Source organism: Sapajus apella, unplaced genomic scaffold (genome assembly GCF_009761245.1).
Source record: "Sapajus apella isolate SASKATOON/1434 unplaced genomic scaffold, GSC_monkey_1.0 scaffold53, whole genome shotgun sequence".
NCBI classification, from domain to species: domain Eukaryota; kingdom Metazoa; phylum Chordata; class Mammalia; order Primates; family Cebidae; genus Sapajus; species Sapajus apella.
In genome coordinates, this window is record NW_022436993.1 from 14,988,104 (window position 1) to 15,012,878 (window position 24,775).

The 24,775-nt window shown below is 45.0% G+C and overlaps 1 protein-coding gene across 5 annotated transcripts in view; it reads right to left on the reverse strand.

Moving 5' to 3' along the window:
• Nucleotides 1-24,775, reverse strand: part of CAMK1D (calcium/calmodulin dependent protein kinase ID) — a 462,154-nt gene that overhangs the window by 166,968 nt on the left and 270,411 nt on the right. Inside the window, exon 1 of one of the 5 annotated variants that reach the window (XM_032244055.1) lies at nucleotides 10,239-10,422. The exons of the other annotated variants lie outside the window; for them this stretch is intronic. Coding sequence (XP_032099946.1) covers nucleotides 10,239-10,402 — 164 coding nt within the window. The 5' untranslated portion in view covers nucleotides 10,403-10,422. Of the gene's footprint in view, nucleotides 1-10,238; nucleotides 10,423-24,775 lie in introns of those variants that run through there. 5 annotated transcript variants of the gene reach the window in all.

A 24,775-nucleotide genomic window follows, 5' to 3' on the forward strand; every position in this document is an offset into this window, starting at 1 on the left:
TACCCCAGAACTTAAAGTACAATTTTAAAAAAGTTCTCAGTCAAAATCATTAACACCAAGTTCACCAAAATATATCCATAAAGGTGCACACAAATAGAAATACATACTGATTAGTGGAACTGCACAAGCAATCGAGATTAGTTTGTATCTTAGCTCTGAGACATCTCACTGCAAGACTTTGGAGAAGTCATTAAATACTTTTGGATTTGATCTCCTTATTTGTTAAATGAACATCAAAATATGTCATCTTGTTATTAATCTATCCACATGTATATGAACGTTACTGTAATACATATACACACACACACACACACACACACACACACACATACCATATTACTGTATATTTAGAGATCTTGTGTTATAGAGTACAGGCCACTTCAGGAAATGACCAGAATTCAAAATCCTATGCTTCAAATCACCTGTTTTGATGCCAGAAGATGGGGCTCAGTGGGCAACTAAGGAGCTAAGACTGCAGTACCTAAATCAACTAACCTCTGAAGTCTGTAGGCTACTTTTGTTGTTGTTTTTTTAAAGATTAAGTACTACATGTTGATAGTCATTGTGAAGTGAGCTTTTCCTTGAATCCTTATAAACAAACAAACAAATGCAGGGTCTCTCCCTCTGTCACCCAGGCTGGAGTGCAGTGGTGTGGTTTCAGCACACTACAACCTCTGCCTCCCGGGCTCAAGTGATCCTCCCACCTCGGTCTTTCAAGTAGCTGGGACCACAGGCATGTGCCACTACCAGACCCAGCTAATTCTGGTATCTTTCTGTAGAGACAGGATTTTACCATGTTACCCAGGCTGGTCCTGAAGGTATTTTCTTAAGAGCACCCCAAGTCTCCTTAGTACAATGCAAAGTACCCAGTATGGGGGCACAGCCAGCACTCACATGTGTAGGGAGACAGTGCTAGAGCCTAGAACAGTCCCACAGGAGGGGCATCAATGAGCCGGTTCTGTTTCTGACAATATGACCACATTCTGGTCACATCACCTTCCTGGGTCTCAGTTTCCTTGTCCAGAAATTAACCAGCCAGACCAGAAAGTCTCCAAGGTCTTTTCCAACTCTAACAATCAATGAATCTAAACTTATAATGAGGCAATGTGCATTAAGGTACATATAAGAAGCATGAAGTTTGATTCTAAGCCCATATTCATTGTTCTCTGGAATAGTCCTTGCTACACAGAAGCCTGGTTACAATTTGCGCTTCAGTAGTTCTTCATCTGCACAGTCAAGTTTGTCAGCTGGACACAGAACAGAATTTCTTGAGACATGAAGTCATTTACACAGAAAAGATTTGCTTTTCCTTCTCCCATGTCAGCATCCACAGCGCCTAGACCAACAAAGAAATACCCAAGTGATCTGCTCTTGTCTAGAATGGCTCTAGAGGTCCAGATGAGGCCTGGTGGTCTTTAGATCAAAGGAGAAATAAGTTAGGTCCAATTCAGTGCAAAAATTCCAGTGCCTGGCATATACCAACACTCAAGGAATGTTTATGGGAGAATGAATGAATGAACGAATGAATGAACAATTCTTGCCTTCCAAAAGTCTTACAGACTACAGACGTTCCAAAGCTACATACTAGAATGAAAAAGGTTCTAAGAGTTGACTATATTTCCTTCCTATTTCTATTAGCATCCATGAGAAGTTACTAGTGAATAGGTGATATAGATTGGATATTTGTTCTTGCTCAAATCTCATCTTGAATTTTAATCCTCAATGCTTGAAGGTGGGGACTGGAAGGCAGTGTTCGAGTCATGGGGGTGAATCCCTCATGGCTTGGTGCTGTCTTTGCAACAGCGACTTCCTGCCTAATCTGGTCATTTAAAAGTGTGTGGCACCTCCCCACCCACTCTCTCTCGCTCCTGCTTTCGCCGTGTGATATGCCTGCTCCCCCTTTGCCTTCTACCATGAGTGTAAGTTTCCTGCGGTCTCCCTAAAAGCTGAGCAGGGGCCAGCACCATGCTTCCTGTACAGCCTGCAGAACCGTGAGCCAATTAAAACTCCTTTCTTATAAATTACCCAGTCTCAGGTATTTCTTTATAGCAATGCAAGAACAGCCTAATACAGTGGGTCTCAAGCTCAGATACATGCTAGAATTACCTGAGGACTTCCAAACATACCAACAGCTGGACCACTTTTGGAGATTATTATTTAATTGGTCTGCGGTATGGCTTGCGCATAACAAGTTCTTTATAGTTTCTCCAGTGATTCAAATGTGCAGCCAAGTTTATTAGTAAATTACTGAGAACCTTGGGTCATGGGAAAGGATTCAACTTCAGATACTTCAGAGTTGGTAACTTCATGGCTTCGGTGTCCATTTGTAATTTATGCAGGCTCAATACATTTGTTTGATAATAAGTCTGATTTTAAAGGTAAGATCCAGGGTGTCCTAAGAATAAAGAGTTAAGTCTATATGGCCAACCCTTTACCCCTCTCAGGATAAGAATATGAAAAATATCATTTCTTAGCAAGTATAATAGTATTAGCAACTAATATTCCTTACCAAGTAGTATTAGTAATATTTCTTCTAGTATTTATTAGTAAGGCTTTGAAACACTAACACGTTTAAAGAAATACTGTCATTTCCTTCTTTGAACCTTTTGGTCACTTTTTGTCAAAGGGTAATATATCTTTCTATGGACAATTTTAACATGAGAACAAGCACCAGGGGTCTTGGAAAATACTAAGGTGCTTACCTGCCTTGGAACAGAGCTGAATTCTTGTATCTTGGATTTCCCAGCTTCACTGATGTGAGAATACACACACCCAAAGTCACCTTAGAAAGGGAAATCTCAGAAAGCTTGTTTCACGTTCACTGTGGATGCTTACAACGTAAATTTAGAAGCCATTTCTGTATGAAATAGTATTAATGACATAGAACTGCTGGGGTGTATCCTACAGCTTTCTCACATACTCTGTACCCCAGACTGAAGATGATGGGCTTGAATTCAGGAAGCATCTTCGAGGCTTCTAGCTCTGAACACTTGCATTTATATGAGCATAAGTGAAAGGGAACCAATATAAGGCACTGGAATCCAGGGAAAAGGTATTGTTTCTTTCTTCTTTCTTACCACTAGTGTCCTGTGCTTTCTCTGTGCTGATACTCACATGGAAGGTCCGTATTTCAAACTTGAACCCAAAACTATGCCAAGCCAACAGGTGCCCTGAATAGCACCTACTGAAACTGGAGAGCCCAGGGCTCTTTTATTCAAACTGGATAATGAAGCATCAGGGACACAGGCCAAAATGATCCTGGGCATCACACTAAAGCTACTGGAATACGGCAACCTTTATTTTGAAAGTGGGAAGCCAATTGTAAAAGAAAAAAGATGAGATGAAAATCGAAGAAAAAAGAAACAGGGAAGTCTGTTTTGAACAACCATCTAATATCAGTTCACTGTCAGACTTGGGGGATTGAACTTACACTATAAAATATTCCTCGACACTCCAAAGTGCCCACCTTCAGAGATGACGGTGTGGAATTGAGTGTTCTTTAATTTCTGCACATCGGTAATTAATGCTGTCACATGGTCGGCTCAGGTCACACTCAGACTTCAGGAAACCAGACACACTCCAATGGAAGAAAATATCTTTCAAGCGTCCACATGTTGAGAATTAACGAGGATGTTTGTGGTTCGTTGTATGCGTGTCGTTAAATATTTTATTTTCTGATCATCTCATCAGTGTGCATAGTAAGGACATCTCTGTGCTATGGTTTGAATATTTGTTTCCTCCAAAACTCACATTGAAATGCCATTGCTAATGTGGCAGTATAGGGAGGTGGGGTCTTTAAGAGGTGGCTGAATTGCAAGGGTTCTGCCCTTATGAATAGATTAATCCATTTGCGGATCAATGGGTCATCATGGGAGTGTGCTGGTAGTTTTTCAAGAGGAAGGGAGACCTAAGCCAGCACGAGCACACTCAGCCTCCCAGCCACGTGATGCCCCGCTCTGCCCTGGGACTCTGCAGAAAGAGTCCCCCACAGCAAGAAGCTTCTTACTAGATGCAGCCCCTCCACCTTGGACTTCCCAACCTCCATAACGGTAAGAAATAAAGAAAAGGCTCTTTATAAATTACCCAGTTTCAGCTATTGCGTTACAAGTAATGGAAAATGAACTAAGACACTGTATTCTTTCTTCAGAAAGTAAAAATGAATTTCTTCATAACTGAGATAAGAGTCACAATGAGAAAGAGCAGCATGTTTTGCAATGCTGATTTTTTTTAAAGGAGGGGTGTGTTATACACATCCGCCCCTCCAAATTGCAGTTTTATGGTAGCTCTGTGTTAAATGCTGAGGTTGTCTGAGCTTACAGTTTTATTATATCCTGCTAATAAAAGATTATGATCAAGGATGTCAACTCAAGAAACTTCCCAGTGTAAGCTCCAGGGCCATTTGCAAATTCTCAGGAATGACATTACAAATAGACTGTGGCAAATAAACTGGTTCCTATTCACCTAGTTTTCTATTCCAGAGCTTAAAGGGGAATTATGAAAGCAATTGTGTTCAGAAGGATGAGGGGTCAGAAGAAATCCAGTGATGTGGAATGTCCCCGACAATGAATGACCCAAGGGTAGCCGGGGAGAGAGTGTGGCCGCTGCTGCTCTCCTGCGCTCAGCAAGCAGCACAGCCGATGTGCCCAGGTGGTGGCCGCAGCCTACAAGCCAGAGAGCAGGGAGGGCTGGGCCAGGCTGAGATCACACAGGGGCCAGGGAGTATCTTTTTGGCAGTGCCAGGCATAAAGATCTTTTCCTCTAAGCATCAGATCATATTAGTCCCGTGGCTGGATTCCATTAAGGTCACCTCTGACCAGTGCTTTTCAGTCTGGTTCCCCCCAACTTATCCAGGTTCTCAATCAATACTTGGAAAATGGAATGGAATGCAATCTGCACAGGCCCCACTGAGATCAATAACCAAAGTGAACAGCAGCATGTTAATGTGCGTTCTCACTGACAGAATTTAGAATAAATAAATGTTCTAAAACTGAAATTATAAGTTCATGCTACATTTCCTATGTATTGGGTTCTACCTAAGAATTTATTTATTAAATTTTTTTTTTTTTTTTTTTTTGAGACAGAGTCTCGCTCTGTCACCAGGCTGGAGTGCAGTGGCGCCATCTCGGCTCACTGAAACTGAAACCTCCACCTCCTGGGTTCAAGCAATTCTCCTGCCTCAGCGTCCCGAGTAGCTGGGACTACAGGCGCCTGCCACCACACCCAGCTAATTTTTGGTAGATGGGGTTTCACCATGCTGGCCAGGATAGTCTCAATCTCCTGACTTCATCATCTGCCTGCCTCGGCCTCCCAGTGCTGTGATTACAGGGGTGAGCCACTACGCTTGGCCAGAATTTATTTTTAAAGAAGACTCTACCACTAAAAAGTGAAGAAAGGAAAACAAACAAAAAACAGATTAAAGATTGGGGAAGGGGGTGGAAGGAACCAGTGTAATAAGCAATTGAAAAGTGAAATTCAAAGCTTTCTTCCCCACTCCAACTAGTGAAGACTATTACTGATACATTTTCAAATACAAAGGGAAGATCTTCCCTCAAAAAGTTATTTCCAAAGATGGTAATGGGCTTCTTTTTCCTAAATCTTTGCCCTCTTTACAGTTTCTTTTTTTCCCCCCATTTATTTATTTTATTGCATTTTAGGTTTTGGGGTACATGTGAAGAACATGCAAGATGTGGCCCAGGCACTGTGGCTCACGTCTGTAATCCCAGCATTTTGCGAGGTGAAGGCAGGACGATCACGTGAGCCCAGAAGTTTGAGACCAGCCTGGACAATATGGCAAAATCTCATCTCTACAAACAAACAAAAGAAAATTAGCTGGGCGTGGTAGCACATGCCTGTGGTCCCAGTTACCCAGGAGGCTAAGGTGGGAGGATCGCCTGAGCCTGGGAGGTTGAGGACTCAGTGAACCATGCCCGCACCACTGCACTCCAGCCTGTGTGACAGAGTGAGACCCCATTTCAAAAACAAAAATAAAGTAAATTAAAAGTTGTGTTAAAATCAGGAAGGAGCCAACGGTGTGCCAATGGTGGAGACATGTGCATACACATCTGTCTGTACGTGGGCATCAATGTCTGGCCACTCTCCTTAAGCCCGGTTTAAAGTCCCACAGTTGCTGGGCCCACGGTGTTCGCATTGCTGTTTCACCAGAGGTGGGGTTTGGGGGCGTGGCCAGCACTGCGTAATTCACCAGGCAGGCAGAGAGCCTGCAGAATGATTTATCTCCCGGGGAGGATACTGAGAACAGCGGTGGGTAAAGAAACAGTGGCGGGGCCAGGCGCGGTGGCTCATGCCTGTAATCCCAGCACTTTGGGAGGCTGAGGCAGGAGGATTCCAAGGTCAGGAGTTCAAAACCAGCCTGACCAACATGGTAAAACTCCATCTCTACTAAAAATACAAAAATTAGTCGAGTGTGGTGGCGTGTACCTGTAATCCCAGCTACTCAGGAAGCCGAGGCAGAAGAATCGATTGAACTCGGGAGGCAGAGGTTGCGGTGAGGCAAGATCACACCACTGCACTCCAGCCTGGGCAAAAGAGTGAGACTTTAACTCAAAAAGAAAAGAAACAGTGGGAAGAAGGTGGTGTTGGGAGCAAAGAGCAGTGCCTCCTAAAAAGCAGGCAGAAGTCCCCATCCGGATTCATTCCCATCTCATGAAGCCCCATGGGGATGTGCGATGGTGAATCCAGGGAGCCTTAGGGGAAGTGAACTTGAATCTCGGGGAGGAAGACTGGCAGGAGCAGGACCCCGTCATAAGGCTATGGGGTGAGATGAACCCCCTGAAGGCTTTTTCCCCCATGCATCTTTTCTTCTCTCTCTTTTTATCCTTGTGGAGTGAGGGATGGTGCTGCTGGTGGACTAAGTGTCTGCAGATCTAACGTTTCTGGTAACAAATAAACACATCAAAGCTCTGCTTGATACAACAGCCGCGTGGACACAAGAGAACGCTGCAGAAGGAAGCTCCGGCCGCGCTGCCGACGGCGGCCGGTGGACCGGGCAGGGAGGGGCAGGGAGAGCATGGTCGGTTATGATCCCCGCTGCCCTTTCGCCATGTCCACTGCATGAGAGCCCCTAGGGCAGCATCACAGCACACTGTTTGAAGACAGCTCACATAAAACCCACAAACCTAGACTTCACAAAACACAGCGGGGGCCAGGCATGAGGCTAGGCAACAGGGGCCTGAAGACAGACAAAACACAGTCCTTGAAACCAGGTGGCTTCCAGGCCAGTGTGAGAAGACAGAGGTGCACTTAGACACGATGCAGCATGACCAATGACCTGCCAGAGACCCAGACCCAGGGCCATGCGAGCACAGCCCTGCCCTGCTATCTGACCCTGGCCGTGACATACTGGTCAGGCTGCACCCCGGGACCAATCTGCACTCCGGGTCTGGGCTGCTGGGCCCTGCACAGGAAGGCAAAGGAAAAGAGCATGTCAGAGAGAGGGAACCGCATCTGGAAAGGCAGAGAAGCATGAGGGCGCTGCGGTCACACAACCTCAGGTGGATGGCAGCCCCTCCAAGGGCAGAGGAGGGCCTACCATGAGGGGCTTTGTCACCAACATCATCTGTGAGAGTTTTATGCTAAAGGAACTAAAAAGTAATACTCCAAGTGTAAAGCTTCAGCTCTAGAAAAACTAAAGGCAGTGTTTTCAGGCCGGGCATGGAGGCTCATGCCTGTAATTCCAGCACTATGGGAGGTGAGATGGGTGGTCAGGAGTTCGAGACCAGCCTGGCCAACATGATGAAACCTCACCTCTTCTAAAGATACAAAAAATTAGCTGGGTGTGGTGGTGGATGCCCGTAATCCCAGCTACTTGGGAGGCAGAGGCAGGAGAATCGCTTGAACCCAGGAGGTGGATGTTGCAGTGAGCTGAGGTCACGCTATTACACTCCAGCCTGGGTGACTGGGCAAGACTCTCTCAAAAAAAAAAAAAAAAAAGAAAAAAAAAAAACAACTAAAGGCAGTGTTTTCTCTTGCAGAGATGCTGAAGTTGAACACTGTGAAATGGTTCCTGGGAAACTGTGCCTGGAGTCCTAACCCTCTCACTCCCACTCACGCTCCCACTCACGGGGTCATTGGAACTTGAAACCTCACTTTACTCCACTTTTAATTTCCCAAGTGAAAAGTTCATACACACTTTCCTCCTTCATCATGAACGAGTGGAGAAAGTCGATTTGACCAGAGTGCACACTGCTTATGTACATCAGGGCTCGTTTCGCCATCATTACCCATGAAGAGCTCCCAAGTCCAACTCATTCTCCAAGGAAATGGAGAATGGTTACTCTGGCAAAATGAGTCCTGCAAAATGTCAAGTTCATTGCTCTTTTCACTCACATTTTTTGTTTGTTCCTGTGATGAAAAAAAAAAAAGAAAAGAAAAACCTGATCTGTCATATCTGGGTTTCTTTCTTTAGCGTATTCCTCTCTCTCCAGAATAGAATACCACTGACAACTTGTGTCTTCAGAAAATACCCTGTACGTGTCAGAAAGACTTTCTCCTCTTCATCAACAACAAACACCGTGAATGCAGAAAGCACCAGCTACTTGGTGGAATTTCAGCAGACGCAGAGGGGCCCGGCCTTAACCCATTTCGGCTCCCGTGGGCTCCTCCCGCACACAGCTCTGGCCATTGGCCAGCCGGCCTCCCCTTTCTTTCAGACACATGTCCATCTACTGCTGGCCCTTCGCTTCTTATCTTAGCATTCACTTAGACTTGGAACCTGACAACACTGCAGGGACTCGAGGAAATGGACTCTCTGTGTAAATTGCCTCTCTGTTAGTGTGTACCCCAACTCGGCAAAGCACAGGTCGTAAAAGATCCCCAGCTGCTTTTGGGTGTGGCAGTATATGCCTGACATCCCCCCTACCCCAGAGGCAAAGTGAGAGGTCTGCTTGAAGCCAGGAGGTCAGGACCAGCCTGGGCAACACAGTAAGACTCTGCCTGTAAACACATGTTTAAAAAATGAGTTGAGCCTGGTGGCAGGTGCCTGTAGTTGCAGCTACTCAGAAGGCTGAGGCAGGTGGATAACTTGAGCCCGGGAGGTCAAGACTGCAGTAAACTATGACTGTACCACAGCACTCCAGCCTAGGCAACAGGGCAAGACCCTGTCTCTAAAAAAATTAAAACATAAATTCAAGCAGATGCCTAATACACAAAATGTCTTCAGCTGAACACTAGCCCCTGATCTCCACACATACTAAAAAAGGATCTTTGAAGTGAAGATTAAATAAAAAGAGAGGCCAGGTTCCGTGGCTCACGCCTGTAATCCCAGCACTTTGGGAAGCTGAAGCAGGCAGACCACAAGGTAAGGAGTTCGAGACCAGCCTGGCCAACATGGCAAAACTCTGTCTCTACTAAAAACACTAAAGTTAACAAGGCATGGTGGCACACACCTGTAATCCCAGCTACTTGGGGGTGAGGCAGGAGAATCACTTGAATCTGAGGGATGGAGGTTGCAGTGAGATGAAATCGTACCATTTCACTCCAGCCCGGATGAAAGATCGAAACTCCATCTCAAAAAATTAAGTAAGTAAGTGAATGAATGAATGAATGGCAAGTGAATGACACTGAAGTTGATCTAGCAGAGCAGCCATGACTGATCATCAACATCCCCGCAGAGCACTGAAAACATAACCATTACAAGCTCTTACTCAGTCCTGTGGAAACCCCATCGCTAGGCAGGGGGAACCTGGGAATCACAAACATTTTTTAAAGTCTCAGGTAACTCTAATGATTGCACAGATTTGGAAGCCAATGTTCTAGCCAGCTCACCATTTACAGATGGGGGAATTAAGTGACTGCCCCACGAACTCTCAGCTGGTTATAATGGCTGTATGTCCTGGAATATAATGTCTTCATAGTCTATAAAAAATAATTTTTTAAAAAAGTTATAAATCAAAACAACAAATGATTCAATACAGAATGGTCTACCTCCTACCAGTTTTGAATTTTGAATTCTTGTACTCTTCACAAGATGGCGTCATGGGGAGAGTGGGCTCCTCGACGCTTCTCATCCTATCTCTGACTGTCCAGAACTCTGGCCTGCAGATCCAAGCTCCATCTGCACACCGGTACACAGACCTGCCTTGGCCTAAAGACATCCCACAGCAGTGATGCCAGCTCTTGGGAGGAGGGACCCAGGAAGCAGTCCATATGGGCCCCGGAAGTACATCTGAAGTCGCTTCAGAACAATTTCTGGGGTCAAGAATTTCTGGGGAAGCACCCACTTACAAGCACTGGGTGAGAAGATGTCCTCCACCCCGTGTCCTTGACCCTGCAGACATCTCGCTCCAAGAGAAGGGCATGGCTGGCTTTCTACATTCATGGTGCTTTCTGCATTCAAGGTGTTCGTTGTTGATGGAGAGGAGAAAATCTTTTCTGACATGTACATGGCCAGGGCAGAATCTCCTAAAGCAGGGGCTCCTCTTACCCAGGTCTAAGAATGAAACATTCTTCTGGAAGACAGAACAATTCCCACCCAACTGAAAGTCAGCCTCTCTCCCTCTCCATATATATTCATAGATGGAAATATATACATATTTTTTACAACTGCTTTTCTACAAAGCATTGGTATACAGAAAATTTTTAAGGAAACTGTAATGTGTTTCTAAAGTAAAAGACTAGGCTGGGAGCAGAGGCTTACGCCTGTAATCCCAGCACTTTGAGAGGCTGAGGCAGGCGTATCACCTGAGGTCAGGAGTTCGAGACTAGCCTGCCCAACATGGTGAAACCCAGTCTCTACTAAAAATACAAAAATTAGCTGGGTGTGGTGGCATGCACCTGTAATCCCAGCTACTCGGGAGGCTGAGGAAGAGAATCACTTGAGCCCATGAGGCAGAGGTTGCAGTGAGCTGAGATCATGCCACTGCACTCCAGCCTGGGTAATAGAGCAAGACTCCATCTCCAAAAAAATTTAAAAAGAAAAATAAATAAATTAAAACACTGCAACATAACAACTGAATGATAAAGAGTGTTTAGGTAATCGAGTAATGTCCTAGTTGAGTTGGATTCTGATATTTCTTTTCTTGTTCAGTCCTATGTTTTTGGTAATAACTATCATTTACTTAGAGCTTAGCACGTGCAGATCACTGGGCTAATCACATTTCATTTCAATATCTTATGTGGGCAAATGGTCCCTATAAGACCGGGTTCTCTTACCCCTATCTTACAGAGAGGAGCTGAGATGCATGGAGTTTCGGCAATTCTCTCAAGGTCTCACCGTTAGCTCTGTGGCACATCTTGCCCTGAAACCTATGACTGTCTCACTCCTATGCTCAGTTCTTTCTGCCCACATCAGCTGCCTCTAAAATTAAATGTGGCCATATTTCTCCACATTTCTTTAAGATGAGTAATTTTCTTCCAGAGAAAAAGAAGTTTCACTATTTCTGTGATATTATAATAATACAAGCTATCTAACAAGATTTTTTAAATTTTCTACTTCATTTGTAATTGTGGTCAGAGAGGGTTCTCTTTGGAGCCACAGAAGTGAGACAGAAGCTATGAACCACTGAGATGAAAGAGTATTAAAATCCTTGCTAATATTTCAGGAAACTTTTATCCTCACATCATTTTCATAGGGAAAAAAATCTTTTAAAATCAATTATAAAAATAGTTTGCTTCAGAAATCACCTCCTATACCAAGGACTCAAGTTTTTTGTTTTTTTTTTTAATTTAATTTTATTTTTTTTGAGATGAAGTCTCGCTCTGTTGCCCAGGGTGCAGTACAATGGTGCAATCTCGGCTCACTGCAACCTCCGCCTCCCAGGTTCAAGCAATTCTCCTGCCTCAGCCTCCAGAGTAGGTGGGACTACAGGTGCATGCCACCACACCCAGCTAATATTTTGTATTTTTAGTAGAGATGGGGTTTCACCATGTTAGCCAGGATGGCCTCGATCTCCTGACCTCAGGATCCGCCTGCCTCAGCCTCCCAAAGTGCTGGGATTATAGGCATGAGTCACCGAACGTGGCCAAGGACTTGAGTTTTTATCCAGTTTCTGCATAAAAAGGATGAGAGATCATCAGGCACTAGATTCTTTTTGTTGTGATGGTTTTTTTGAGACAGAGTCTCACTCTGTCACCCAGGCTGGAGTGCAGTGGCACGATATTGGCTCACCACAATCTCAGCCACCCAGGTTAATTCTCATATTTTTTAAAGTAAGTAATTCTTCCTATAGCAATTTATTTTCTGCTTAGTGAAAGATTCTAAACAGAAATAATACTATTTACAATGTTTCGGTTACTTTAAAAAAAAGCCATTATGAGAAATTACAGAAATTCTTCTAGTGGTATGAAAATAGTTTAAATCAAGTCAGAACACCTCACGATGAAAACAGAGAAATTAACTTTTACATTTTCTTAGGAACACTGATCTCACAGGCAGCGTTTTTAGATGAATCGCTGCTAAGTTATTTTTTAAACACTCAGCTGGTGTGGCAGACATGAAGCTGCCTCCCATCAGCCATCCAACCCTTGCCTCTGGTAAATTCTTGATTTTCATGTGGTGAGCCACGTCACCCCCACACAACCTGTGCTTTGGGGAACGCTAACTGCACCTCTGGGTAGGACTAGGGCACTTGGCTCCGCCTTAAACAAGGAAGCAATGGCTCTAGGCATCACTGGCAGCCATCTTGTGACCCCAAGAAGGAAGTGACTGTGGCATGGAAGCCGTGGAGATCAGGCAGACACCAGGGCTGAGACCAAGGTCTGAATCTCATTGCCGTTTTACTGAATCAAATCAGATGTAATCCCACCCTATCTCTGGGAGATCAGATCCATTAACCAGTGAATCTCACATACAGCTTAAGCCGATTTCCCCTTTGCATTCTGTTGCTTATGTTCAGAGACATCCTAATGGTACAGACAGCAAGTGAAAACGTTCACATACTTCTTTTTTTTTAAGATGGAGTCTCACTCTATTGCCCAGGCTGCTGTGCAGTGGCACAATCTTGGCTCACTGCAACCTCCGCCTTCCGGGTTCAAGTGATTCTCCTGCCTCAGCCTCCCAAGTAGCTAGGATTACAGGCACTCACCACCCCGCCCAGCTAATTTTTCTAATTTTGGTAGAGACGGGGTTTCATCATGTCGGCCAAGATGGTCATGATCTCTTAACCTTATGATCTGCCCGCCTCAGCCTCCCAAAGTGCTGGGATTACAGGCATAAGCCACCGTGCCAGGCAGTTCACATGCTTCTTACATTGTTCCATGAGTATACACAAAAATAGAAGTGTATTTCTAATGTGGGCTTAGAAAAAAATTTTAAATAATAGCTCAATAATGAATGTCATTATTAATCCTGACTAAAAATAGCAGGGGATAAATGATTGCTCCTGTCAAGCAGAAAGTGTGGGAACATACTCACTGAACTTCAGATACTTCGTGGAAACATTCAACCACTGAAAACTGTGAAAAGAACAAAGAAGGCAGAGGAGGATATGAATTTTGGAGTGATTCTAAGACATCTGAGGCAAATGGGAAAGATCAGATGCTAAGAAAGCAACTGCCTTGCAGAAAAAAGTAACAGATTTAAACCATTGTGAAGGTTACCTAACCTTCAAACAAACCCACTTAGATTTCTGCACATTCGTCATCTACTTCTAACAGATGAAATTTCTAGGTGAGCCGCTGGACGCACATTTTTACTTTCTCTGGAGATAAAGAAGAGATACTTTTAACACAGCTTTATAGGAATATTAACATGACATTAACTTGTAATGCTTATGAAAAAATAATGTTGAAAGTCATTTTCTCTGTGGAGTGACACAAGATAGGAATCACAGCTTGCACTGCCAGTAAGGAAAATGTATAATTCAGTGCAAAAGGCTGGAAGCCCCTTCAGAAGCAGGGGGACGCCTCCAAATTTGAAGTTACTGAAGCTCCAAAGCCAGATGACTAAGAGCTGGGGCCCCTGCATTCAGCAGGAATCTGCCTAAGCACAAGCTAAGCATCAGCAGGTGCAGTGACCAGGGAGAGAAAACTAACAGAAGCCAACGTCTGAGAAGAGGCAAGGAGGTTTCCAGTGCAGGAGTCAAGTGCTTCGGGCAAGGAGAGATTAATTTTGATGACACATTAAATGTGAGTTCTTTTGATTTGTCATGAAAAATGAATGGAACTGACTTTTGATGTGAAAGGCTTAGTCACTTGACATAATCAAGTTAAATGCATAATGATAGTTTAATACATAATAATAAATACAAGTTTAATACATAATAATAAAATTCAAGTTTAATATATAATAATAAACACAATGTATTTATTTTTTTGACTCACATTATGGAAAAAGGAACATTTGTTTTTGTTGGGGAACTCCAAGGGTAAACTCAGTCCGGTTTGTTTTACTCAAGACAGCTACAGTGGGAGGGACCACCGGGCGGGAAATTTACGGGGAACTCCAACAGCCCAGCAGTCCCCAAATTTGTGGGGGGACCCAAAACCAGTTTCATGGAAGACAATTTTTCCATGGACCAGCAGCAGACTCAGGGGAAGATGGTGTGGGATGATTCCAGTACATTACATTTACTGTGCACTTTATTTCTAGTATTATGACGTTGTAAAGTATAATGAAATAATTCTACAGCTCACCATCATGTAGAATCAGTGGGAGCCCTGAGCTTGTTTTCTTGCCACTAGATGCTCCCATGTGAGGGTGACGGGAGACAGCGACAGATCATCAGGCACTAGATTCTTTTTTTTTTTTTTTTTTTTGACAGAGCCTCACTCTTTTGCCCAGGCTGGAGTGCAGTGGCCTGATCTCAGCTCACTGCAACCTCCGCCTCCCAGGTTCAAGCACTTTTCCTGCCTCAGCCACCTGAGTAGCTGGGATTACAGGTATGCACCACCATGCCCGGCTCCTTTTTATATTTTTAGTAGAGATGGGATTTCGCTCCATTGGCCAGGCTGGTCTGGAACTCCTGACCTCAAGTGATCCACCCGCCTTGGCCTCCCAAAGCGCTGGTATTACAGATGTGAGCCACCACGCCCAGACCCAGGCATTAGATTCTCATAAGGAGTGTGCAACCTAGATCTCTTGTGTGCACAGCTCACAACAGGGCTCGTGCTCCTGTGAGAATCTAACGTCACCGCTGATCCGACAGGGGGCAGAGCTCAGGCGGGGACATGGGCGATGGATGGGGCGCGTCTGTAAATACAGATACAGCTGCGCCCATTCACCGGCCGCTCACCTCCTGCTGCGTGGCCCGGCTCCTAACAGGCCACAGACGGAGTTCCGGGGCTTAGGGACCCCGCTGTAGCTCAAGAAGGCAAGCTCACACAGACAGCATGGAAACAAAATGTAACTTAGGGGAATAAAGAAGTTCTTCCTAGTTTTCATAGTCATTAAAAAAAAAAAAAAGGGCAGTAACTTACCTTCCTAGGACTACTTTTCACTTAGCATTTTTACATATATTTTACCTCAAGTATACTGGGAAAAGCTCTTAAGCTTTTTTTATAGAATATTCCTCTATACTTGCTGGAAATGACTCTAGAACATTCTTCTCTACTGTCAAGACCCAATCAGAATTACAAACCCTAAAATAAACTAAAGAGGGTGCGTAGTAAAATTAAAATATAAGCATAAAAATATGAAAAGAAAAGAAATCAGTATGAGATTAAATGTAATTTATTATTGGCAGAAATTTCTGGATCCACCTTCTGGCTATATGTAAACTTAGTAAGCAGGCCTTCCACAGGTTCATCCAAGCTATTTTCTTTCAATGTTGGACAGAGTATGTTCTAACCCACCCCTGTGGAAAATCCCGAGACATTTCCTTTTGGGTTTATCTGCTCCCCGCTGCCCCCTACCCTGTCCTGATCCACTGCTCAGCGGCCTTGGAGTGTGGCTGCTCAGCCGACATCCATCTGTTTAATTCTAGCGGTTTCGTCCCTGTTCTTCTATCTCATCTACAGGAATAATCATCGATTCATTCAACAATCATTCACTGAACACTTCTTACATGCCAAGCTCTGAAAATGGTGAAATAAATGTCATTTGGCCCTGGCCTCCAGGAAATCACCCTTGAACCAATCCACAGGCCAGCAAAGAACTGTAACGCAAATGTGATGGACAAAGCATCACACGGCCCGTGAGATTTCACCTGCGCCACTTTTGCCAGAAATTCAATATAACTGCATGCCCATTATTTTTCTGGATTTAGCCATCTAATTAGCTGGTAAGAAAGCAAAAGCCTGACTTGTTCACACTGAACCCACATGACCCCAAGCACTCCTGTCTCCTCTTCTTTTCTTTTCCTTTTTTTTTTCTGAGAAAGGGTCTCACTCTGTCCTCCAGGCTAGAGTGCAGTAGCATGATCTTGGCTCACTCCAACCTCCGCCTTCTGGGTTCAAGTGATTCTCCTGCCTCAGCCTCCCAAGTAGCTGGGAATACAAGCGCCCACCACCACGCCCTGCTAATTTTTATATTTTTAGTAGAGATGGGATCTCACCATGTTGGCCAGGCTGGGTCTCGAACTCCTGGCATCAAGTGATCCACCTGCCTTGGCCTCCCGAAGTGTTGGGATTACAGGTGTGAGCCACTGCCGCCGGCCCCTGCATCCTTCCCTTAAGGTGCTCAACACTCATCTCTTCAGTGACATGCTGTTAGCATCCATCAAAGACCAACTTATTTCTTACCATCATAAACTTGTCATCGGTTTAAATGTTTCTCTTTTTTACTTTTCCTATTTTTGAGATGGGGTCTCACTCTGTCACCCAGGCTGGAATACAGTGGCAAGATCACGGCTCACTGCAGCCTCAATCTCCCCAGGCTCAGGTGATCCTCCCAACCTCAGCTTTCCAACCAGGACTACAGATGCACACCACCACAGCCAGCTAATTTTTGTATTTTTAGTAGAGATGGGGTCCAATTATGTTGCCCAGGCCGGTCTCGCATTCCTGGGCTTGAGGCATCCTCCCACCTCAGCCTCCTAAAGTGCTGGCATTATAGGCATGAACCACCGTGCCCAGCCACACGCATTTCTATTACTTTAAATGTTCACTTCTTTTTTTTGCAATGGAGTTTCGTTCCTGTCTCCTAGGCTAGAGTGCAATGGGGCAATCTTGGCTCACTGCAACCTCTGCAGTGAGGTTCAAACAATTCTCCTGCCTCAGCCTCCCAAGCAGCTGGGATTACAGGCACCTGCCACCACATGCCTGGCTAATTATTTTTGTATTTTTAGTAAAGACAGATTTCACCATGTTGGTCAGGCTGGTCTCAAACTCCTGACCTCCGGAGATCCACCTGCCACGGCTTCCCAAAGTGCTGGGATTATAGTGGTGAGTCACCGCATCCAGCCTCACTTTTATTTTTTAAGAAGTCAAAATAGTTTGTCAAAACTGTATTTTAAGGCTAGGAGTGGTGGCTTATGCCTGTAATCCCAGCACTGTGGGAGGCCAAGGAGGGTGGATCACCTGAGGTCAGATGTTCAAGACGAGCCTGGCCAACATGGTGAAACCCTGTCTCTACTAAAAATATAAAAATCAGCAGGGCATGGTGGCATATGCCTGTAATCCCAGCTACTCAGCAGGCTGAGGCAGGAGAATTGCTTGAACTCGGGAGGCGGAGGCTGCAGTGAGCCGAGATTGCGCCACTGCACTCCAGCCTGGGTGACAGAGCGAGACTCCTCTCAAAACAAACAAAACAAACAAAAAAACCGTATTTTAAGCCTAAGGACATCTGTATTTACTAATACTCTTCACAATTGATTTGAAAGAAAGAATTTACTTAGAATATGCAGTTGACAGCAGAGATTCCCAATCATTTTCCTGTTACCACACGCTGAAAAGAACGATCATGTTTGCAGAATTCCCTGGAGTAAAGCCTGAGGCAGGCCTCCCACGGCAAATTCAGTCACAACATGTCACACAGCACAGCACGGACAACAGCTTCGGCCAGGAACATTCTCTGAGACTGTGTAATGTGTAAAATGTTCTTTTTACCAATTACAAGGAGATGCAAATAGTCTAGCTATACCTCACGTAAGAAAAAAAAAAGTATCTGTTTATCCTTCAAGGTTTCCACAGAGAAAATAAAATACCATTTGCCTCTGAAATTTCATAGCTGTTATTTGTTCAATAGGCTTGCAAATAAGATCCCCAAATGGGGATCCATCCACAAAACATACACAGAGCACTTAATATGTTGAAAGCACCCGGTTAGCTTATCAAGCGCCTACCGGTGAGGAAAATATTACAATTCCCATTCTTGCAGTGAGGTGACCTGGGCACAGACGGTGGTTCATTAACTTTCCACATACCACGAAGCCAGGATTTGGGGATTCTAAACTCCTTCTCCTTCTCCCCGCTCCTGAGGACAGAACCTGCAACTGACACAAAGCTCTGCAGAGCCAGAAGGGCGGGGGCAAGCGGCCAGCAAACAAAATCATTAATTTGGAGAAACAGTCTCACAAGCAAAGCAAACAAAAAAAAAGTTTTCTAAGAGGAGAAATTGCTGGGGCTAGAAGCTCTGATTCCTCTGAGAGGAAGGAGCTGTTTTGCAGAATAAAAATAAGGACATCTGTCAGTTTTTGCCTTCCAAAAGGGGAGTTTCGCAGAACATGACATTACAGGTTTTTTCCCTCTCATTAAAGTCACAGACTGTGAGATGCTGGTGCTATCAGAAATCATCTATTGTGCGAGGAGAGCTACAAGGGTTTTCATGTAGAATTGCAGGTGCACAGAAGCTTCCCCTTGAACTCCAGAGACACAAATAGAATCCCCAAATAAATAATATATATCTGCTTAGTCAGCTGATGGTTAAGTAACAATCAGTTTCTAGAAGCATTATCACGAGAAGTACCTAAGGGCTTAAATTATCAGGCAATTAAAGAAATAGTATGCAAATCAATATCACTAAACAAATAATACACACCAAAAAACAAAACAGAATGTTAATTATAAAGTAAATAAACATTAGGCTCTCCTTGAAAACAAGGTTACATGTGATTGTGTGCTGGAAAAAATGCAGATGAAAATTTTCTTGAGAGTTCCTTGGGTTTGAGGGAAAAAATTATTATTATTATTTTTTTTTGAGACAGAGTCTTGCTTTGTTGTCAGGCTCCAGGCTGGAGTGCAGTGGCGGGATCTCGGCTCACTACAACCTCTGCCTCCCGGGTTTAAGAAATTCTCCTGCCTCAGCCTCCCGAGTAGCTGGGACTACAGGTGCACACCAACACACCCAGCGAATTTTTGTATTTTTAGTAGAGACGGGGTCTCACCATGTTGGCCAGGATGATCTTGATCTGTTGACCTCATGATCCACCTGCCTCGGCCTCCCAAAGTGCTGGGATTACAGGCGTGAGCCACCGTACTCAGCCAAAAATTAAATTTTTAAAAAATGTTAAAGCAGGGATGAGCTTAAAGCCCTTTCTGGTTCTGATTAGGTCTTTTTGTTTGTTTGTTTACTTTGAGACGGAGTCTTGCTCTGTCACCGAAGCTGGAATGCAATGGCATGATCTCGGCTCACCAACCTCTGCCTCCCGGGTTCAAGTGATTCTCCTGCCTCAGCCTCCAGAGTAGCTAGGATTACAGGCGCCCACCAACATGTCAGCTATTTTTTGTATTTTTAGTAGAGACGAGTTTCACCATGTTGGTCAGGCCGCTCTTGAACTCCAGACCTCAGGTGATCCACCCACCTCGGCATCCCAAAGCTCTGGGATTATGGTTGTAAGCCACTGGTCCCAGCCTGATAAGGTCTTTTTAAAAGCTTCTCAATAAAAACAGAAAACTAGAAAGGAGACTTTCTCTTTCTCAGATGGGAAGTCCTGTACATCACGGCCCACTGAATGAGTTCACATACAGTCAGATGGATACTGATTACTTTTCCACACCGAAGGAACGAGCTATGTATGGAAGCCAAAGCAGGAAGCAGAGGAATGAGGTCCCTGCCCTCAAGAAGATGACATTCCAAGCGAGGAAACAGACAGCAAGCCAGGCAGAGCCACTGCTGACTGTGACAAGGACGCAGAGAGAAGTCGGGGGATGAGAGGGACACTGATGGGGACTTTGATGGTGAACACTTTCTCACCCTCCCAGAGGGAAGACGGGAGCCTCAGCCCCTCGCTCCTTCCCACTCTTCTTCCACATTTGTAGAGTTGCTGACACAGAATGAGGGGCAGACAGAGAGGGCTGCACGACCCATGTGGGATTCAATCGCCCAGCCCCGCAGCAAACACGATTGCACTCTGGGGCCACGACCATGACTAAAACCTCTGAGGTTGTCCAAGGAGACTCCAGCCACCAGGCTATTCTGACTGAGGTGCAATCCAATTCTGGGTGCAGTGCTGCAGGAGCTCACAGAGGGGAAGGCTGGCCAGGCTCAGGGGCCAAGGGAAGGCTTCCAGATGGAGAGGAAGAACAAGCAGCATTTATGCAAAGAAAGAGAGTGAAGAGTGAAGGGAACGGAGTCCTCCATGCAGAGGGAATAGCCTCTGCATAAGGCCTGAGGTGGCAGAGAGCTCAGTACAACGGGCACAGGAGGTAGTTTATCAAGGTGCGATTATGAAAGGATGGTGGAGAAGAGGAGGAGCCTGGGTAGGTGTGGAAGGAGACAGTAAAGAACGTGGGGCCGGGCGCGGGGGCTCACGCCTGCAATCCCAGCACTTTCGGAGGCTCAGGCAGGTGGATCATGAGGTCAAGAGATGGAGACCATCCTGGCCAACATGGTGAAACCCCGTCTCTACTAAAAATACAAAAATAAGCCAGGTGTGGTGGTGCGCACCTGTAGTCCCAGCTAGTCAGGAGGCTGAGGCAGGAGAATTGCTTGAACCCAGGAGGTGGAGGTTGTAGTGAGCCGAGATTGCCCCACTGCACTCTAGCTAGGGCAATAAGAGTAAAACTCCATCTTAAAAAAAAAAAGAAGAAGAAGAAGAAGAAGGACCAGAGTGTGAAGAGCAAGCGGGCTTAGAGTTTGGACTTTATCCAGGCAATGCCCAGCTGCTAAAGGGACCTGGGAGGGCCAGGCAGCGGAAGCTGTAGTTTTGCACATGAGGCGAATGGAAATGTGCTAGAAACCGGGCCTCTCCCACCCCAGCCCTTTCACTGGACTTCTAGTCAAAGAGAGAGTTGTTATTGGGGTGGAGGGAGGGCTTCTAGCAAACCCAGCACAACAGCCTTCCCTTCTCCGAGCCGCCTCTTATCACAAGGGTCTCTGCATCCCCCTGTCCTCCACCATTCAGCTGCCTGTGGTCGCTGGAGGCACAGTCAGGGTGGGATAGGATGAGGCCACTGGGCTGGGTGCTGGTGGCCTTCCTCTGCTCGCCAAGATGAGAAGCCAGCTTGTGCCTCTGCGGCGCTTTCCTTCTTATCTGCATGCCAAACTAGGGAAAGAACACATTTCCTTCCCTTCTCCACCATATGGTTGGTGTTCCCATCTGAGTGATCCGCCTCAATATAGCACCACAGCCTCACAAAGGGTAAAGGAGTCGTGGATGCTTTCCTGCCAATTCCTCACCATGTTCTTCAACAGACTGTATCTTCCAAGAGTAAAAGAGATTATTAATATTTGCACAATTGTATGCTTAATTCCTGTCCCCCCACCCCCCAATCAGGGCATCTTTACATTAGCAAATCCAGTAGCACTACCACCTGGGACCTTGGAAAATATGTGGCATTTCCACGAACTGCCTCTAAACACCCTGCCGGCCACAGATGAGATAAGGAAATGGTCGTTATGTCCACGCGTTTGCATAAAAGAAAGACGCAGACAGCATCTTCAACAGGCAGGAAGGTCATCACAACACTGGAGGGATGGACTTCCTTCTGTGAGAGTTGAGACCCAATGCATGACATTCCAGAGAGGGAGAATGTTCTAGAAGTATCTACAGTAGTTGTATTTTAGAAATATAGGTTTCTACATTATCTTCAGAAATAAAGTATGGACCTGGCGCGATGGCTCCTGCCTGTAATCCCAGCACTTTGGGAGGCAAGGCGGATGGATCTCACGACGTAAGGCGTTCGAAACCAGCCTGGCCAGCATGGTGAAACCCCATCTCTACTAAAAATACAAAAATTAGCCAGGCCTGATAGTGCACGTCTATAATCCCAGCTACTTGGGAGGCAGTGGCACGAGAATGGCTTGAACCGGGGAAGTAGAGGTTGCAGTGAGCCGAGATCAAGCCACTGCACTCCATCCTGGATGACAGAGACTGCCTCAAAAAAAGAAAAGAAAAGAAAGTATGGTTTTAATTCTTAGCTGCTTTTACAGATGCCTGTTCTGTCGGAGCTCAGCGGCTCCTCAGGCTTACTGAGCAAGAACACTGAAATACACAGGAAGCATGTCCAACAGTCGGAGAAAACGTGAGCAGTATTCTGTTCTGCGCTGAAAACGGTTACTGACAGAAGGCAAGATGCCAGAATCAAAACTTCTAACTGAAAATCACAGTGGAACAATAGAAAAAGCCTCAGCTTTAGAGGAAGCTGGGTCCAAATGCCCATCCCGACATCTGTTGGTTGTATAACTTCAAACAAGTTATTCAACCCCTCTCAGTCTGTTGGTAAAAACTGCATACAAAGCAGGCACAGTGGCTCACGCCTGCAATCCCAGCACTTCAGGAGGCCAAGGTGGGAGAACTGCTTGACCCCAGGAGTTTGAGGCCAGCCTGGGCAACAGAGTAAGACCCCGTTGCTACAAAAAAATACAAAAATTAGCTTCGTGTGGTGGCACACACCCGTAGTCTCAGCTCCTCAGGAAGCTGAGGTGGGAGGATCGCTTGAGCCCAGGAGGTCAAGGCTGCAGTAAGCCATGATCACACCACTGTACTCCAGCCTAGGTGACAGAGCAAAATACTGTCTCACACAAAGCAAAACAAAAACCACATATATAATATGCCCCTTACAGGATTATGGTGAGAATTCAATCATATTACGTGTAAGATATCTGTTATAATGGCTTAGCTAAGTAAAACATCTATTAGCAAGAGAAACTGTAAAAACAAGGATGTTTTACAAGAGGAAAAGAATTCTGTGGACAGACAGTGGTAATGATCATGTAATAAGGTGAAATGTACTTAACGCCACTGAACTGGATACTTAAAAATGACGCAGACGGTAAATCGTATGTCATGTGTTATGTCATGTGTATTTTGCCACAATTACAAAAGAAAAACGACAAAGACTGTTTGGAAAGTGTTTAAAATGTCTAGATGAAGAAACCTCCACAGTAATCAAGAAGTAATCTCCTACTTTAAATAGCAGTTTTCTTTCAAGCCCAGTGAATTGTCTCTTCTAACTGAAATACGCAATTTAAGTAGTGAATTGTTACTAATAAAATGTTCAATGGAGTATCATTTCAATATAAAGTGAAACATTGGGTTTTATCAGAAATCACATTATTTTTTAGAAGGGAAGGAAGAATGAATCATTATAAGATAAAAGCTCCCTTCAGCACTGCAGACCATTATTCCTAATATCCACTTGGTTGAACATTCAGAAAAAAAATCCATTTTGCCACATTAAAATCTGTAAGACTCATTTTTAGCAACTACTGACATTTGTAGAGCCATGAACCGATGGATCTGAAAGGCAGAGAGCTCCTGTGGGTCCCTTGTCTCTTCTTTTTTTTTTTTTTTTTTTGGTTGAGATGGAGTTTCGGTTGTTGTTACCCAGGCTGAAGAGCAGTGGCAGGCAATCTCAGCTCATTGTCACCTCCACCGCCCAGGTTCAAGTGATGCTCCTGCCTCAGCCTCCCGAGTAGTTAGGATTACAGGCATGTGCCACCATGTCCAGCTAATTTTGTATTTTTAATAGAGATGGGTTTCACCGTGTTGGTCAGGCTGGTCTTGAACTCCTGACCTCATGTGATCTGCCTGCCTTGGCCACCCAAAGTGCTAGGATTACAGACATGAGCCACCACGCCCGGCCGAGTCCCTTCTCTTTTCTAAAGGAATCCTATACCTCCACCCTCCCCAAGACCAGAGTTTCTTGACCCTAGGAACTCCTGCACTGTGCTGGGAGCTGAGAGGGCACTCAACAAGCCACTGGTAAATGAACACAACTTTCTCCTTTTTTTGTTTTCTAGACCCTGTCTTTAAAAAAAAAAAATGTTAGGTTCTACAATAATGATATAATCTCCCTCCTTCCTTCTTTCCTTCCATTTCCTTCCTTCCTTCTCTCTCTTTCTTTCCCTCTTTCCTCCCTCCTCCCTCCCTTTCCTTCCTTCCTTCCGTTTCCTTCCTTCTGTTTCCTTCCTTCTGTTTCCTTCCTTCTCTTTCCTTCCTTCCTTCCTTCTCTTTCTTTCCCTTCCTCCTTCCCTCCCTCCTTCCTTCCTTCCTTCCTTCCTTCCTTCCTTCTCTTTCTTTCCCTCCCTCCTTCCCTTCCTTCTTCCTTCCTTCCTTCCTTCCTTTTTTTCAAGAGATGAGGTCACACTATGTTGCCCAGGCTGGTCTCAAACTCCTGGGCTCAAGCAATCCTCCTGCCTCAGCCTCCCAAAGTATTGGCATTATAGGTGTGAGCCACTGTGTCTAGCCAATGGTGATATAATCTATAGGAAAAACTGGGACTGTCACAAATCTAGTGACCTCTGGCCACAAGACCCCTGAGCTGTAAGGCATTATGGAACTACACCTACATTTTAGCAGAGGTGAACACAGCTTTCTGTCTGACCTACTCCCATTGGTAATGTCCGAACAGTTTTGCACTGACTCATGCTTCATTGACTACATTTACTAAAACAAACAAGCAACTTAAAAGGGCAGTGAGTTTCTCAAGAAAAACGGGTGGAAAGTCCCAGGAAATGACGATTCTCAATGGTGCCATCCAACACACCCAGATTCCGGGG